This window comes from Panthera leo, chromosome F3 (assembly GCF_018350215.1).
Source record: "Panthera leo isolate Ple1 chromosome F3, P.leo_Ple1_pat1.1, whole genome shotgun sequence".
NCBI lineage: Eukaryota > Metazoa > Chordata > Mammalia > Carnivora > Felidae > Panthera > Panthera leo.
The window spans coordinates 66,603,135-66,619,398 of NC_056696.1; the positions used below are offsets into that span (position 1 = coordinate 66,603,135).

The window sequence follows — 16,264 nt, forward strand, 5'->3', positions numbered from 1 at the left end:
TTCAATGTTTTATAGTTTTCAGTATAGAGATTCTTCGATTCCTTGGTTAAATTTAGTCCTAAATATTCTATGCTTGTTGATGCTAATGGAAGTGGGGTTGTTTTCCTGTTTTTTCAAATAGTTTGTTGCTAGTATACAGAAATGTAACTTTTTTCTGTACATTGACTGCGTGTCTTGCCACTGTACTGAATTGCTTATCAGTTCTAACAGTATTTTCGTGGAGTCCTGAGGGTTTTCTATATATAAGATAACCATCTGCAAACAGAGACCGTTTTACTTCTTCCTTTCTGGTTTGGACATCTTTTATTTCTTTTTCTTGCCTAATGATTCTGGCTAGGACTTCCAGGACTATAACAAATGTAAGTGGCAAGAGTGGGCGTTCTTGCCTTTTTCCTGAACTGAAAGGAAAAGCTTTTAGCTTTTCACCATTAACTGTGATGTTAGTTATAAGTTCATCTCTTATGGCTTTTACTACGTTGAGATCCTTTCCTTCTAGACATAATTTGTTGAGTTTTTTTTTTTTATCATGAAAACGTGTTGAATTTTGTGAAATGTTTTTTATACATCTATTGAGATGATCCTATGATTTTCAAAAAAATTTTTTAACATTTATTTTTGAGAGACTGAGACAGACAGAGCAGGCGTGGGGGAGGGGCAGAGAGAGAGGGAGACATAGAATCGACGCGGGTTCCAGGCTCCGAGCTGTCAGCACAGAGCCCAACATGGTGCTTGAACTCAGGAACCTCATCTGCTCAGGTGAGATCATGACCTGATCAGAAGTCAGATGTTTAACCGACTGAGCCACCCAGGCGCCCCTAGATGATCTGATGATTTTTATCATCCATTCTGTTAACGTAGTGTATCACCTTTATTGCATTGCACACATTGGGTCATCCCAGGGGCAAATCTCACATGTTCCTTCTGTTTGCTAGCATTCCATTTTAGGATTGTTTTAAATCTATGTATATCAGAGATATTGGCCTGTAATTTTGTTTTCCTGTAGAATGCTTATTTGGCTGACCTCACAAAGTGTGTTTGCAAGTATGTTCTCTCCTCTTCATTTTTTTGGAGGCCTTTGAAATGGTTTGGAGTTAATTCTTTAAGTGTTTAGTAGAACTCACCAGTGAAGTCATCTGACTTCTTTGTTGGGGGGCGAGGGGTTGATTAACAATTAAATATCCTTACTTGTTATCGGTCTGTTCAGATTTTCTGAACAGAAGATTGCATGTTTGGTAGATTGCATGTTTCTAGAACTTTATTGATTTCTTCTAAGTTATTCAATTTGTTGGGATATACTGTTCATAGGAGTCTTTTTTTAAATATTTCTGTGCTATCAGTTGCAATGCCTCCTCTCACTTCTGATTTTGAGTCTTCCCTTTTTCTTAGTCTACCTAAAGGTTTGTCAATTTACTTTATCTTTTGAAAACATAGCTCTTAGTTTTGTTTTCTTTTCTATTTTCTATCTTCTATTTATTTCTTCTCTAATTTTATTATTTCCTTTCTTCTGCCAACTTTGGGCTTCTCAAGGTATAAAGTTAGGGGTTTTTTTTATTTTAGGGGTTTTTTTTATTTGAGAGCTTTATCTTTTTCTTGAAGTAGGAATTTATGACTATTAACTTCTTTCTCAGAATTGCTTTGCTATATCCCATAGGTTTTACAATGTGTTTCCATTTTTATTTCACTCAAGATAATTTCTGATTTCCCTTTAGATTTTTTCTTCGACCCATTGATTGTTCAAGAGTGTGTTGCTTCACTTCCGTTATTTGTGAATTTTCCAGTCTCATCCTGTGAACGATTGCTAGTTTCATACCATTGTGGTCAGAAAACTCAATCCTCTCAAATCTGAGACTTGTTTTATAACCTAATACATAATCTGTGCTGGAGAATGTTTCATGACCACCTGAGAAGAATGTGTGTTCTGCTACTGTAGGATAGAATGTTCTGTATACATCCATCAGGTGTACATGTTAGATATGCAAACTCTCCGGTTTAGAATCTTGTACAAGCCTGCCATTTCCTTATTGATTTCCTGTCTGAATGATCTACGCACTGTTGAAAATGGGGTATTAAGGCCCTTACTACTATTGTATTATCACTATTCCTTATTTCAGTTCTCTTATTTGTCTTCTATATTTAGGTGCTTTCATATGGGGTGCATGTACATTTATGGTTGCATATCCTCCTAATTCCACTTTACCCCTGTATAGTGACTTTCTTTGTCTCTTGTTACAATTTTTGACTTAAAATCTGTTTTGTCTGATACAAGTAGAGTTGCTCCTGGTCTCTTTCAGTTACCATTTGCATGGAATATATTTTCCATCCTTTTACTTTGAGCCCATGTGTGCCCTTAAATGTAAAATGAATCTCTTGTAGGCAGCATACAGTTGGATTTTTTTATTCATTCAGATATCCCACGTTTTTTATTGGAAAATTTAATCCTTTTACATTAAAGGCAGTTATTGATGGGTAAGGACTTACTATTGCCATTTTGTTCATTGTTTTCCCACTATTTTGTAGTTCCTTTTTTTTCTTCCTTCTCCTACTATCTTCCTTTGTGATTTGATGATTTTTTTGGTATGCTTTAACTTCTCTTTTTATCTTTTGTGTTATCTACTATAGTTTTTTTTTTCTCTTTGTGATTTCCTTGTGATTTTTTTCTTTGTGAGGCTTATATTAAACATAACAGTCAATTAAGCTAAGAAATTTATTTCTATCACATATAAAAACTCTACACTTTTTCTTCTCCCTCCCCACATTTAGTTATTAATGTCACAATCTCCTTGTTTTTATATTCTGCATACATTAACAAATGATTGTAGCTATCGTCATTTGTAATACTTTTGTCTTTTTTAATTTATGGTACAGTTAAAAGTGATTATATATCACCACACAGTATGCTATCGTCTGAATATATGCATCCCCAAATATTCATACGTTAAAATTCTGACCTGTCAGGTGGTAGTTTTAGGAGATGGTGAGGTCTTGAGAGGTGATTAAGTCTTTAGGGCTCTGCAAGGCAATGAGACTAGTACCCTTATAAAAGAGACCATAGAGAGCTCTCTCACCCTTCTGCCGCGTTACATGAGAAGATGGCTATCTATGACAAAGCAGGCCCTCACCAGAGATGAATCTGCTGGTGCCTTAATACTGGACTTTCCAGCCTGCAGAACTGTGAGAAATACATTTCTCTTGTTTATAAGCCACCCACGATGGTATTTTTTGTCATAGCAGACTGAATGCACTAAGGTACCATATTTAGAGGATTCTGAATTGGACTATACATTTACCTTCACCAGGGAGTGTGTGTTTTTATGTTCCTAATTAGTGTCCTTGCTTTAGTGCCCTTGAGGAACTCTTTTGCTTTTCTTATAAGGCAGGTCTAGTGGTGGTGAATTCCCCCCAGCTTTCGTCTCAGAAAGTTTTTTTTTAATGTTATTTATTTTTGAGAGAAAGAGCATGAATGGGGGAGGGGCAGAGAGAGAAAGGGAGACAGAGAATCCCAAGTAGCCTCTGAGTTGTCAGTGTAGAGCCCAACGCAGGGCTCAAACTCACAAACTGCAAGATCATCACCTGAGCAGAAGTCAGATGATTAACCAGCTGAGCCACCCAGGAGCCCCTGTCTTGGAAAGTCTTTATCTCTCCTTCATTTTGTTGGGTATAGTATTTCGACTGGCAGTGTTTTTTTTTTTTTCTTCAGTGTTTCGAATATATGACCCCACTCTACCCTGACCTATGATATTGCTAAAGAAATCCACTATAAATCTTACAGGGGGGTTCTTTGTATGAGACTCTTTGATGCATTGTTTTTCTCTTACTGATTTCAAAATTCTCCTTGTCTTTGACTTTTGAGAATTTGAGTATAACGTGCCTCAGTTTAGACCTTTTGATGTTCAGCCTGTTAGGGGTTATTTGGGAACCATGAACCTAGATACAGATTTCCCTCCCCAGATTTGGGAAGTTCTTGGTCGTTATTTCTTTAAATAATCTTTCTGTTCTTGTTCTCTGTTCCTTCTGGGACTTCAGTAATAGGTACATTGATTCACTTATTGTTTTCCCAGAAGTCACCGAAGCTTTGTTCACTTTTTCATTTTTTCTTTTTCTTCTAACTGGGTAATTTCAAACAGGCCTGTCTTCAAATTTGCTCATTCTTTCTCCTAAGTGACCAATTATGCTGTTGCCACTACTGAATTTTTCAGTTTGGTCATTGTATTCTTTAGTGCCAAGATTCCTGTTTGATTCTTTTTCATGTTTTCTATTTGTTAAACTTCTCATTTGGTTTGTGTATCGTTTTCCTGATTTCATTTAGTTGTGTCCTCTTATAGCTCACCGAGCTTCCTTAAGACTATTATTTTGAGTTCTGTGTCAAATAGTTCATGAATCTCCTTTTCTTTAGGGTCAGTTGCTGGAGCTTTATTCGTTTCCACTGATGTTGTCATATTTGCCTGACTTTTCATGATCAGTGCAACTCTGCATTGGTGTCTCTATTTAGAAGAGCTGATACCTTCACAGACTGGTTTTGGAAGGTAAATACCTTCTGCGGCTTCCCTGGGGTTATAAGGCTGCCTCCAAGATATGGTTGAACAGAGCTGGAGCTGGATCTCACGGCTGTTGCTGGGTCCGCAGTTGGCGGTTCCATTGCCAGGGGTATGAACGGATCTCATTTCTGCTGGGTCCTTGAGTACTCTCCCACTGAGTTAGGCTGATTCCTAGATGGCCAAGACTGCCTCTAGACTGCAGCAGAATGGCACTGGAGCTGGGGTCACAGGACTACTTTGGCAACAACAGTTGGGTCTGAGCTCAGTGGGCCATGATGCTGGGGCGAAGAAGGGGATGGTTCCTCTCAAGTCTCTCGGCAATAGGATCTAGATGCAAGACCATGAACAAATGAGACCAGATTTGAGTCCCCAGAAAGACGAGGCAGCTCTAGGTCTGCAGGTGGGCTCACAGTCAGTGAGTCTTCTACCAGGGCATGTGCCCGCCTTTTCAAAGTGGTCCTCCTTGGTCTTGGGCTCCAATGGGATTGTGCAATCTCCTGCCCAGGTCCCAAAGCTTCCCCGCTTTTATCTATGGATGGCTGCCAAACATTTGCTTCTGTGGGAGACACAGGTTGGAGAAGTCCTATTCCATCATCTCACTCGTGTCATTTTTTTTTAATTTTTTTTAATGTTTATTTATTTTTGAGACAGAGAGAGACAGAGCATGAATGGGAGAGGATCAGAGAGAGAGGGAGACACAGAATCCGAAGCAGGCTCCAGGCTCTGAGCTGTCAGCACAGAGCCCGACGCAGGGCTCGAACTCACGGACCGTGAGATCATGACCTGAGCCGAAGTCGGACGCCCAACCGACTGAGTCACCCAGGCGCCCCTCGTGTCATTTTTCTAGTACACAGCACTAACTGCATCTGCGGGTGTGTTTCAGTCTCTATCAGTTCACACACACAAAGGGGGTTGTTTTTACCAACATTGAAAACCTTAGAATAAAATATTTATTCATGTATTTCACAAAAATTTTTAGTGACACGTATGCACAGCCCTGTACGGGGTGCTGAAAATGATGGGAAAGCATGGGAGGCAGCATTTCTGTGCTCAGAAAGCTCATGATCTAAAAGGGCCTCCAGGGGCACCTGGGGGGGCTCAGTCGGTTAAGCATCCGACTCTCGATTTCGGCCCAGGTCATGACCTCACAGTTCAGGAGTTCAAGCCCTGTATCAGGCTCTGTGCTGACAGCACGGAGCCTGCTTGGGATTTTCTCTCTCCCTCTCTCTCTGCCCTTCTCCTGCTTGTGCTCTCTCAAAATAAATACACAATAAGTAAGTAAATAAATAAATAAGTAGGCCTCCAGCAAACCCAGTGTACAAGAAACATCCACCTAACAAGAGCCCAGTTAAATAAATGTCCAAAGTTACCGACAGTGGTGCAAGCAAATACCACACTGCATGCCAAGGAGCTGGTAATGCCTTCAGGAGACAGACAGAGAGCAGGAGCTAGAGGAGGCAGACGTGCAGTGGGGCCCAGTGGCAGGAAAAAGCTGCACCAAACACTCCAGAAATAGAAGGACATCCCAACGTTGTGCCAACACAGAGGGACAGGTTAGGGTAATGGCCTGGAGCACATGCTTTGGGGCCAAATAGCCCGTGTTCAGACAAATGGCCCCAAACTCCATTCTGCTGCCTACTGGCTACTTAAACCAGTTTACAGCCTGTAAAACAGGGATGATCCTAGAACGTACTTCACAGAGATGTTGACAAGATCACCTAAAACACTACAGGTAAACATCTACCACGTAGAATATACTCGGGAAAATTTTAGCCACATTTAAAACAATACGAAATCCACGGTGACCAAGATACTTGGGCAATGGGAAATAATCCGCTGTTCTCTCTAAAGCTCATAGGTCTGGATTACTTCTCCCCGCCAGCCTCATGTGAGACAGACAGTACCGCTTGCTCACTGCTGGATCTCCTCTGTCCTATCCAGGCCCTGGCACATAGTCGGCATCTTAAAATTTGCTGAATAGGGGCACCTGGGTGGCTCAGTCGGTTGAGCGACCGACTTCGGCTCAGGTTTGTGAGTTTGAGCCCCGCGTCGGGCTCTGTGCTGACGGCTCGGAGCCTGGAGCCTGCTTCCGATTCTGTGTCTCCCTCTCTCTCTGCCCCTCCCCCACTCAAGCTCTGTCTCTGTCTCAGAAATGAAATACACATTAAAAAAAAATTTTTTTTAATTTGTTGAATAAATGAACGGTCCCTCATCTGGAGTGTCTAGGCAGTTTACAAACTTGCCAACTTTGCCTCCTCTGTCTTCCTGTTACCCATTTCTCAAACCTGTACCTCCTACCTCTATTCACTTAGTTACTTAATTCATTACTTAATAAATACACATTCAATATTTATGCAATGTCTCTTAAATGCCAGGCACTGTTGTAGATCCAGGGGGGCATATAACAAACCTAAGAAGCCCCTGCTCTTGCAGAACGTCTATTCTAGAGGTGGGAAAGTAAACAAGCAAATAATCTGGGATAAACACTCTGAAGAAAACTAAACATCATCATCTCTCGCCCCTGCCTTCTCATCAGCCTCTCTGCTTCACGTCCGGTCTCTCGGACGTCTACCCACCATCATAATGCTCCATCGAAGTTACAAATGCTAACCCTACCGTTCTCCTACTTGAAGCCTTTCCATGGCTCCCTGTTGATGATGGTAACACTGCAGCTTTTAGAAGAAAACCACAGCTACTTACCAGCCATGACGTGAGCCCTGCATGCCTCTCCGACCCGACTCCTCCTCACTCCCCTCCTTCCAGAACTCCGTCTCAGCCCCCCTCAACACCAGTGCTACTTCTCCACTTCTGTGCCCTTGCTGCCTTTCTTACCTTCTCCGCCATGTCTTGCCAGGTACAGACACCCTTGCCTGGCTGACTCCTGTTTTCATTCAGTTTTCTCAAGGATCACTCTTTCAGGTACGTGTCACAGCCCATCCCCCTCACCACACACACACACACACACACACACACCCACTGGCCCCGCTGGCCCTTCCGCCCTCAAGACGCCCGTGTGTGTTTCTACTACTGAACTTCCATTCCGCACTACGTTATTTTGCTTCACGCTTCTGCTCCCCCAGCCGTCAACTCCTTGCCAGCAGGTACCGTTTTTTTTTTTATTCATCTTAGAAGTCCAAGGAGAAGGAGACATTTGACAAGTGTCTGTTAAGTTTTTTTAATGAATTTCTATTGAAAGAAATAATAAAATGAACAGAAAACAACAGCCATGACTTTTCAAAAACCGAAGAATCCTTGCTCTGTGTTCATCTCTGGCTAATTTATTTATTTTGCAGCTCCTGTCCGTGGAAAATATGGTGAGTTCTCGTCTCTTTTGCTCTTTGGGTGTCCCTGGATAAGAATGTCTCCCTAAAAAACACGAGGTGCTTGCAATGTCTGTCTGAGGGTCTCCAATAGCTCCTGTTCTTGCCGAGACCAGAAGGGATGTGAAAGTGTCACGTGCTCTACTGGCATCACCCAAGGGCCAGGACAGCCACACGCCCCCCCCCCCCCGCCCCCGCCCGGCCTCTCCCTGGAAGAACTAAGAAATGCACAAGCGGCTCTTGGCCTCTGGTAGACCCTGAACTTAACCCTACCGCAGATGGAACCCACTTGACCATGCAGGACGTCCTCAACTCCACGGCAAACGTGCAGGGCTTGGGATAAGGTTTTCTCCCATCAGCAAGCTCGAAAAACGTCTCTGTAAGCATCGCACTGTGAAGACACGAGCAGGAATACTACGTTCTCTACACGTTTAGAAGTAAAATCCTGCAGGAAATGTTCCTCCTCCAGAAGAACATCCAGCAACCAGGCCCTCAAAAAGAAGAAATGCACCCAAAATAGGAATTGGGGGAGAAGACATATTATCTGTGTCACACATTTTCTTAGTTCTGACTCCCACCACCATTCCCCTGGGTCAGAGAATGTCCTGGATATTTGAGGATTCGCGAACGGCAATACAACCTCTCTCCTTGCCCGAAATCAGCTGCCCCGGGATTTCATCCTTGTCTGGCTCACTTCTGGATTCCAGCAAACGACCTGTCTGTTCCTTGCTCTGCCACAATCAGCTGTGACAAGAGTCTCGGGGCATCTGAAACATCATCTGTAACACGAAGGTGCTAGACAAGTTAATCTCTCAAGCTTTACTCAGTGCCAAAGCCTTCGGAAAATAGGATTTATCCCGTGAGAGAAAGTGCACACCTGTGACGTGCACAGCTCCCTGGGAGGTCCCCATGAGTGGGTGGACGTGATGAAGCAGGAGGGCAGGGGCGGCCTTCTCTGGCGCCCGTAAAAAGCCAACTGGCCATTGATCCCACTGACATTCGGCGATGAACCCCGCTGCTTATACTGTCGGCGTGAAATCATTTCTCTCGTTGCCATCCCCTGGGGGCTCCAGTCCACAAACAGCCGTGAGCAACCACTGACCCTCCCGGGGGGCTTTCCTGGGGATCCCCCCAAGCCTGGTCCTCGGGTCCGTCCCACGCAGACGGCCGCGGCGGGGACCACAGGCGTCCCCATCTCAGGCTCTGTCTCTCTCTTCCTCAGAAGCTGCGTCCAAACCCGTGATTTCCCTCCATCCTCCATGGACCGTCGCCTTCAGAGGAGAGACAGTGACCCTGACTTGTCACGTATTGCACTTCCACGCTCCAGAGAAAATAAAACGGTTCCTTTGGTACCGCGAGGGTAGAATGCTACGCGAAACCCCAAGAAACACCCTGGAGGTCCGTGACTCTGGACAGTACAGATGCCAGACCCAGGACTCGCTCCCAAGTGACCATGTGACCTTGACCTTTTCTTCAGGTGAGAAAAAAAGGAAAGAACACAAAGAAACCACAGTTTCTTTAGAAACCACACAGTTACCCAGAAGCTGCCTATATTTACGGGATAATAACCTATACAGATGAGACCCCGAGATTTGTTGCTCAGGTCAAAGAAAACTAGAGAAGCAAATTATTTGAATGGTTTCTGAATCTACGTATAGTTTTGGTTTTTTTAATTTTTTTAATGTTTTATTTTTTATTTTTGAAAGCGAGACAGAGTGAGAGCAGGGGAGGGGCAGAGAGAGAGGGAGACACAGAATCCGAAGCAGGATCCGGGCTCTGAGCTGTCGGCACAGAGCCCGACGCGGGGCCTGAACTCACAAACTGTGAGATCACAACCTGGGCTGAAGTTGGACGCTCAGCTGACTGAGCCACCCAGGCACCCCACACGTGTAGTTTCAAACTTATAAAATTTATTTTGAATAATAAGCAGCATGAGGATTTTTCAGATGGATAGGCAGACAGACAGAGGTACAGCTGACCCATGAATGCCACGGGGTTGAAATGCATGGGTCCCCTTCCCAGCAGACTTTCTACAGGACAGGACTGTAAATGTATTTTCTCTTCCTGATGACTTTCTTAATAACATTTCCCTCCAGTTTACTTCCTTACAACAATACGGTCTATGATACAGAGAACACGCAAAATACATGTTAATGTCACAAAATGCATAATACTCAGATTTTCCACTGCACGGGGGGGGTCGGTGCCCTACCCCCATGTTGTGCAAGAGTATAATGTATACAGACAACAAGAAAAAAAGAAGAAACATTTCTCTTTTTCCCTGTGTTCTAAAGCCACCTGTTTTTGGTTTTTGTTTTTTTATGTAAAGAGATTCTGATTTATTTTGGTGTAATTTCCTTCTGAATTAAAAAGAAAAAGAGAGAGAATCCCAAGCAGGCTCTGCCCTGCCAGCACAGAGCCCAACACAGGGCTCGATCTCACCAACCGTGAGATCATGACCTGAGTGAGATCGGGAGTCTGATGCTTAACTGACTGAGCCACCCAGGCACCCCAGAAAGAATAATAAATAAAGCCACCTGTTTGAATTCGAAGCAGGTTATGATGTTCTCTGATTTCATGAACAAGGAAGCAGTATGGTAACAAGGAGAAAATAAGATGCTTATCCTCTCTGAGCTGGCAATTCCCCTCTTAAGAATTTACCTACTGGAGGGGCACCTGGGTGGCTCAGGCAGTTAAGCCGCCGACTTCAGTTCAGGTCATGATCTTACGGTTCGTGGGTTCGAGCCCCGCGTCGGGCTCTGTGCTGACAGCTGGGAGCCTGGAGCCTGCTTCGGATTCTGCGTCTCCCTCTCTCTCTGGTCCTCCCCCGCTCACACTCTGTCTCTCTCTGCTTCAAAAATAAATATTAAAAAAAAAAAAAAAAAGAATTTGCCTACTGGAATCATAGACATACTCCCCCCAAACTGAAGGACGCTGAACGGTCAAGAAAAGCAAGCTCATTAAGTAAATTACATGGCATTGCACTGAAGGGAAACTTTGCAGCCGTTAGCAGCCAGGTTCCGTAGTGAGACTGACGGCCTAGAGAAGGGTTCATAGCAGAGTAGGTTGTCAAATACACAAACATTGCTGCAGTTTCACAAAGAGAGCACGGCAGACTCTCACGTACGTGCCCACGGAAAAGGGCACCCGACACGTGCACGTCCACATCTGGGCCGCGAGGCGGGAAGGGATCTGTACTTGCATTTCTGCTTTCCGAGTCTTCTCAGGACACGTGTTCACTCTAAAATCAGAACAAAAGAGGATTGTAGTTATTTTATGCGTTCTTTTCCCCCATCCCAATCCTAGAAAATCCGTTGGGGACACTAATCAAGAGAAGGCACCGAGTGACCAGGCTCGCGTTGTCTTGCAGAGAACCTGATCCTGCAGGCTCCCCCCTTCGTGTTTGAAGGCGACTCTGTGGTTCTGAGATGCCGAGCAAATGCAGAAATCACTCTGGATACCATGACACTGCACAGACAGGGCGAGGTCCTGAGCGTCTCTGATGAAAGTTCCGAGCTCCGCATCGAGCAAGCAAGTCTCAGAGATAACGGAGACTATCACTGTTCCGGATTTAAGAATGGCTGCTGTTCCTACTTTTCCAACACGATCAACATCAAAGTCCGAGGTAAAGCCTTCGTTATCTGCGAGACGGGCTTGCTGAAAGGACGCTCCCTGAGGCAGCAGAGGGTGAGAAGGGTGGGCTGGGATACCCCCGCACCTCAGGGCTCACTCCTGCAAGATTCGGAGGAAGCGCAGGAGTGCTTTGAGCTGAAGGGGGTTGCGGATGGAAAGCGGCCTCCCCCCTGCCTGCCGTGCACCTTCCGCGGCTGCTGCAGACGGGCTGTTTCTCTCCAGAGCAGTTCCGGGCCTCACTGCTCTGGGGACCGCTGTGATCCTTCTCTAGAGCTGTTTCCACGTCCCGTGCTGACAGCCAGCCTCTCACCGAGCGTCTCTGGGAAGTCAGTGACCCTGACCTGCAAGACCCAGCTCCCTCCGCTGAGGTCAGACGTCAAACTCTGGTTCCGCTTCTTCAAAGACGACCACATGCTGCAGTCGGGCTTGGAAAGCTTTCTGAAAATCTCGACCCTCACCACGAGGAGCAGAAACTCGCCGTATTACTGGTGCGAGGCCCAGAGAGGGTCTTCCGGCGTCTGCAAACAGAGCCAGAAATCTCAGCTACGCGTGCAGAGTGAGTGTCAGCGGGTTCTGATCCACCAGGACCTGGGGATGGGGCAGGAGCCAGGCGGAGCGGCACATCAGTGCTTGATTGTCCTGCTGGTCAACTGGAGCCCAGCCCCTCTGGCTTCTTCGGGCCTTGTACTGCCTCCCAACCAATCTCTTGCCTTACCCGCTTCCTGCCTCCTCCCCAAGTCACCTGCGTGGGTCTGCTCAGGCTGCATGGCCTGCACGCAGAAGTGCATTCTCTCACAGCCCTGGGGACTACGAGTCCAAGATCAAGGAGCAGTATGTTGGTGTCTCAAGAGAGCTCTTTCCATCCTGCAGCTGGCCAGCTTCTCGCCGAGTCCTAACTGGGCTTCTCACCGAGTCCTAACAGAGCCCCGATCTGACCTGATTAGGGCCCCACCTATAGCCTCCTTTAACTTGAATTACTTCCTCAAAGACCCCGTCTCCAAATACAGCCACCTCTGGGGTTAGGGCTTCCACACAGGCATTTTGGAGGAACACGGTGCAGCCAGTGATGTCCTGATGTCTCTGCTGTCTCCCACATCTCTGAACAAGAGTCTCTCTCTATCGTGGGCCTCGTGCTCTGTCCAGCCCAGGACCACCACGCCCTTCAATGTGTCCACAGCGTCTCTTCCCTCCCTCCCTCGTTCTCTCTCCCTCCCTCCCTGTTTGTCTCCATCTCTCTTTCTCCCAGGGATGCAGAAGTATCTTTTCCCAATTAGCAGTTAATTTTTGACAATAACCAACACACACATCCTCGTAGGATACAGAGATGGGTAATAACATCGCAGCCACTCCAGAGATGTAGTCGGGGGTGAGGAGGACCCCCGAAACCACCACTCCTTGACCAGGGCACTCAAGGCCCTTAGGGAAGTCATGGCTGCCTAACCCAGCCCGGCCTAAGGAGACTCTTCATTCAGCACTGGGCCAGTACTCAGCAGGCAGACCCCAGTCCTGGCGTCTGGAAACACACAGGCCTCCCATCCTCTTCCTGACCCTGTTCTCTCCAAGGGAAACAGAGGGGGTCAGGATGGATGCGGGGAGAGTGCGGGGACAGAGGAGGGGGTCCTGGAACAGTGTGTGAATCTGGAAGGGAAAGGATGAAGGGTGGTGCACTGAGCCCAGCCCCAGCGAGTGGAGAAGCGGAGAACAGGGACTGAGCGGAAGACCCCAGGGCTTGGGCAGGTGGGGGCAGCTCTTCCATGGTCACAGGCAGAAGGAAGGAACAGGGAGGGGTAAAAGAAGGGACTTCTTCCACCAGAGCATCATCTACCCTGGAAAACGGGAGTGGGGTCACCTCAAGGGGGGCGGATGGGGAGAAGGGGGTGCGTGGAAGGCAGGGGCTGAAGCCCGGCCAGCACCGGAAACGTGCAGAGAGCAGGCCCAGCACCCGCTGACTGAAGATTCTTTCCCTCAGTCCCTGTGTCTCGTCCTGTCCTCACCCTCAGCCCCCATGGGGCCTCGGTTCCTGAAGGATATACAGTGACGCTTACCTGTAAAGCCGAGAGTGGCTCCTTCCCAATCTTGTACCAGTTCCTTCGCGAAGAAGTCGTCATCCAGAAGATGGAGCCCACTCAGAGCATGAAGTCCATCATGTCTCTGAGGGCAGAGCATTCTGGAAACTACTACTGCACCGCGGACAACGGCCTGGGTGCCCAACGCAGCCTGCCCGTGTACCTCACCGTGACTGGTAAGTCCTGGGCTTGCGGCCCTCCAACCTCAGCCTCCTTCCCCCAGCCCTCCGGGGGTGCGCTCCCGCCTCCAAGGCCCACCGATGTTCCCGGGGACAGCTGCCTGCCCTTCTGCGCCTGGTCGCTGGCACAGTGCAGGCTCCATCAGAGCCCGGGACGTCCGCACCGCAGCCCCCCTCCCGGCCCCACCCGAGGAGCCCGGTGCTTTCTCGTGCCCACCCCTCGTCCTGCGAGGCCCCATCCTCGCACGTGCTCTCAGTAACTGCAGAATCAGTCCCCGGGGCCCAGAGGTGACGTCAATTATTGATCACCACACACCTTGATCACTTGGCTCTCGAACGTCACGTATGGATCCCAGCGGGGTACAGAGCCACCAAAGGTACTCAGCCCGCGCGGCGCGATCAGCGTTTCCTCCGCGGGCCCTGGGGAGCAGGAGTGCAGGGGAGAGCGAGTCTGGGGGGCACGGATGACCCCCCCCCCCGCCCGATGGCCTTAAGGCCCCCAAGGTGACAAAGGCGAGTGTCGAAAAAGTTACGAACCTACCCGGTTTCTGCGGAGCCTCGAGTCTCTGCGTTGTACCGTCGACGCAGAACGAGTTCCGGGCGCACCTTTGGGGGCGGGGATGTACTCATGCGCAGTCCGGTCCCGGCGCAGGACCCGCGCAGCCTCAGTTTCCGCTTCTGGAGAAAACACACAACCAGGCTGGCGACGAGCCAGAGTGCAGCCGCTCCCGCAGCTCCTGCGCAGAAGGTCGTACGGAACTCGGCCAGGGAGCCCCGACGGAGGCATCGGACCAGGAGAGCAGGGGCTCCGCGCTGCGAACACCCAGAGGCCCGAGGACATCGGGCAGTGACGTCACCGCAAGCGCCCGCCGCGGCGGAAGTGCCTACGTGACGGCGCATGCACTCGGCCAGCGCTGCGCCGGGGGTGCGAGCCGTCTGCAGAAGCCTGAGGCGAGCCGGGACCGGCCTTGCGCACGGTTCTGGGGGCGACCGGCGGGTGTGGACCGGCACCCCAGCCAGCCCCGGGCCGAGGCCCACGAGTACCTGCGGGCCGTGGGGGCAGGGGGGCGCCCCGATCTGCACTGCCCGGGACAGGACTCGAGGAGAGCTCACGGGGGAGCTGAGGGCTGGGAGAGAGCCTGGGACCCGGGCGGAGGCAGGCCCCGAAGGACCCGCAGCGGAAACGAGGGACCTGTCCAGGACCCGGCGGTGCAGAGTGCAGCGAGCGTGGAAGGGCCGAGGGGCGGAGGACGGGCGGCAGGAGGCCTCAGACCCATGCTCAGGGCTTGGGCCTTATTCCAAAGGGAGCTCCGGACTCCGCGATCGGGACTCACACCGGAGAGATCACTTGGGCCACCGGGGTGACGAATGGATGGCAGAAAAGAGAAGAGCCCGCCCTGGGAGCCACCAGGAGCAGAGCAGGGGCTCCAGAAGAGAGGCCAGACAGGACCTCAGGCCAGCCCCGCCGAAGGGGAAGGGCCCTGAGCACCGTGGCTCGTGGGAGGAGACGCCGTGACCCAGAAACCGCAGAAACCAAGGGAAGAACGTATTTGAAGCAGAAGATGTGGCCACTTCAGACAAAGCAGAGCTGCCAGCTGATGAGAGACAAGAACTGAGTCACCTCCCTTGGGTTCAGCCACAAAGCGCTGCATGCAAAAGCAGGAGACGCAGAGGAGAAAAGGGAGTCTGGGTGTGACCGCTGCCTCGCTTACCAGCTGCGCGGTTGACTGCTTTGGGCTTCAGTTTCCTCTTCTGTAAGATAGGGGCAGTAATAGCACCTGCCCCATTGGCTTGTTTGATAATTAGTGCCTGCATGCATGTGTTTACAAATTATACACGACAGACACCCGTACAGCAGATGCAGATGTGACAGCGCTATAGCCTCATTATAATCGCAAAGGCGGAAGATCAACGTTATAGATTGGTGGCGATAAGGCAAAAAAAAGCAGGTTTTCACAGACAAAAACAGGAGTGTGAGGCAAAGAAATGGAGACAGGAAATGTAGGCCCCTTCGCTCAGAAATCCGTCCACAGGAGAAAGGGGTGACGGGGAAGAGGACACAGAGATGCGGAAGGTTTTCTGTGGTTGATTTTTTAAATTTTTTAAAGTTTATTTATTTATTTTGAGAGCAAGCCGGGGAGAGGCAGAGAGAGAGGATCCCAAGCAGGCTTCATCAGCACGGAGCCCAGCATGGGCCTCGAACCCATGAACCATGAGATCGTGACCTGAGCCGAAACAAAGAGTTGGGCGCTTAACCAACCGAGTCACCCGAGCGCCCCGCGCTTTGCTGATTTTCTAATGTGGAGAGGATTAAATACGTCTACATGGGGTTTGGAAGAAGCCGGTGGAGCCAGAGAACCTGTATGTGGGACAGAGGCAGGTGGAGAAGGAGGAGGCTTCGTCTGGGGTGGGCAGGTGGGGGCAGCTCTTCCAGGGCCACAGGAAGGAACAGGGAGGGGTAAAAGAAGGGACTTCCTCCACAAGAGCGTCATTTACACCGGAAAACAGGAGTGGGGTCACCTCAAGGGGGG

At 48.7% G+C, this 16,264-nt stretch overlaps 1 protein-coding gene and 1 long non-coding RNA gene across 2 annotated transcripts in view; one reads left to right on the forward strand and one right to left on the reverse strand.

Annotated features, from left to right (window-relative positions):
- FCRL5 (Fc receptor like 5) overlaps positions 1-16,264 on the forward strand; it is a 39,864-nt gene that overhangs the window by 2,629 nt on the left and 20,971 nt on the right. Inside the window, exons 2-6 of the mRNA XM_042926335.1 lie at positions 7,829-7,849; positions 9,078-9,332; positions 11,226-11,480; positions 11,760-12,044; positions 13,458-13,730. Coding sequence (XP_042782269.1) covers positions 7,829-7,849; positions 9,078-9,332; positions 11,226-11,480; positions 11,760-12,044; positions 13,458-13,730 — 1,089 coding nt within the window. The remainder of the gene's footprint in view (positions 1-7,828; positions 7,850-9,077; positions 9,333-11,225; positions 11,481-11,759; positions 12,045-13,457; positions 13,731-16,264) is intronic.
- LOC122212437 lies at positions 10,696-14,209 on the reverse strand. The gene is made up of 4 exons (XR_006199138.1): positions 14,050-14,209; positions 13,534-13,639; positions 11,197-12,006; positions 10,696-11,096 (listed from the first exon to the last, which is right to left on the reverse strand). It is a non-coding gene; the product is annotated as an uncharacterized LOC122212437 (long non-coding RNA).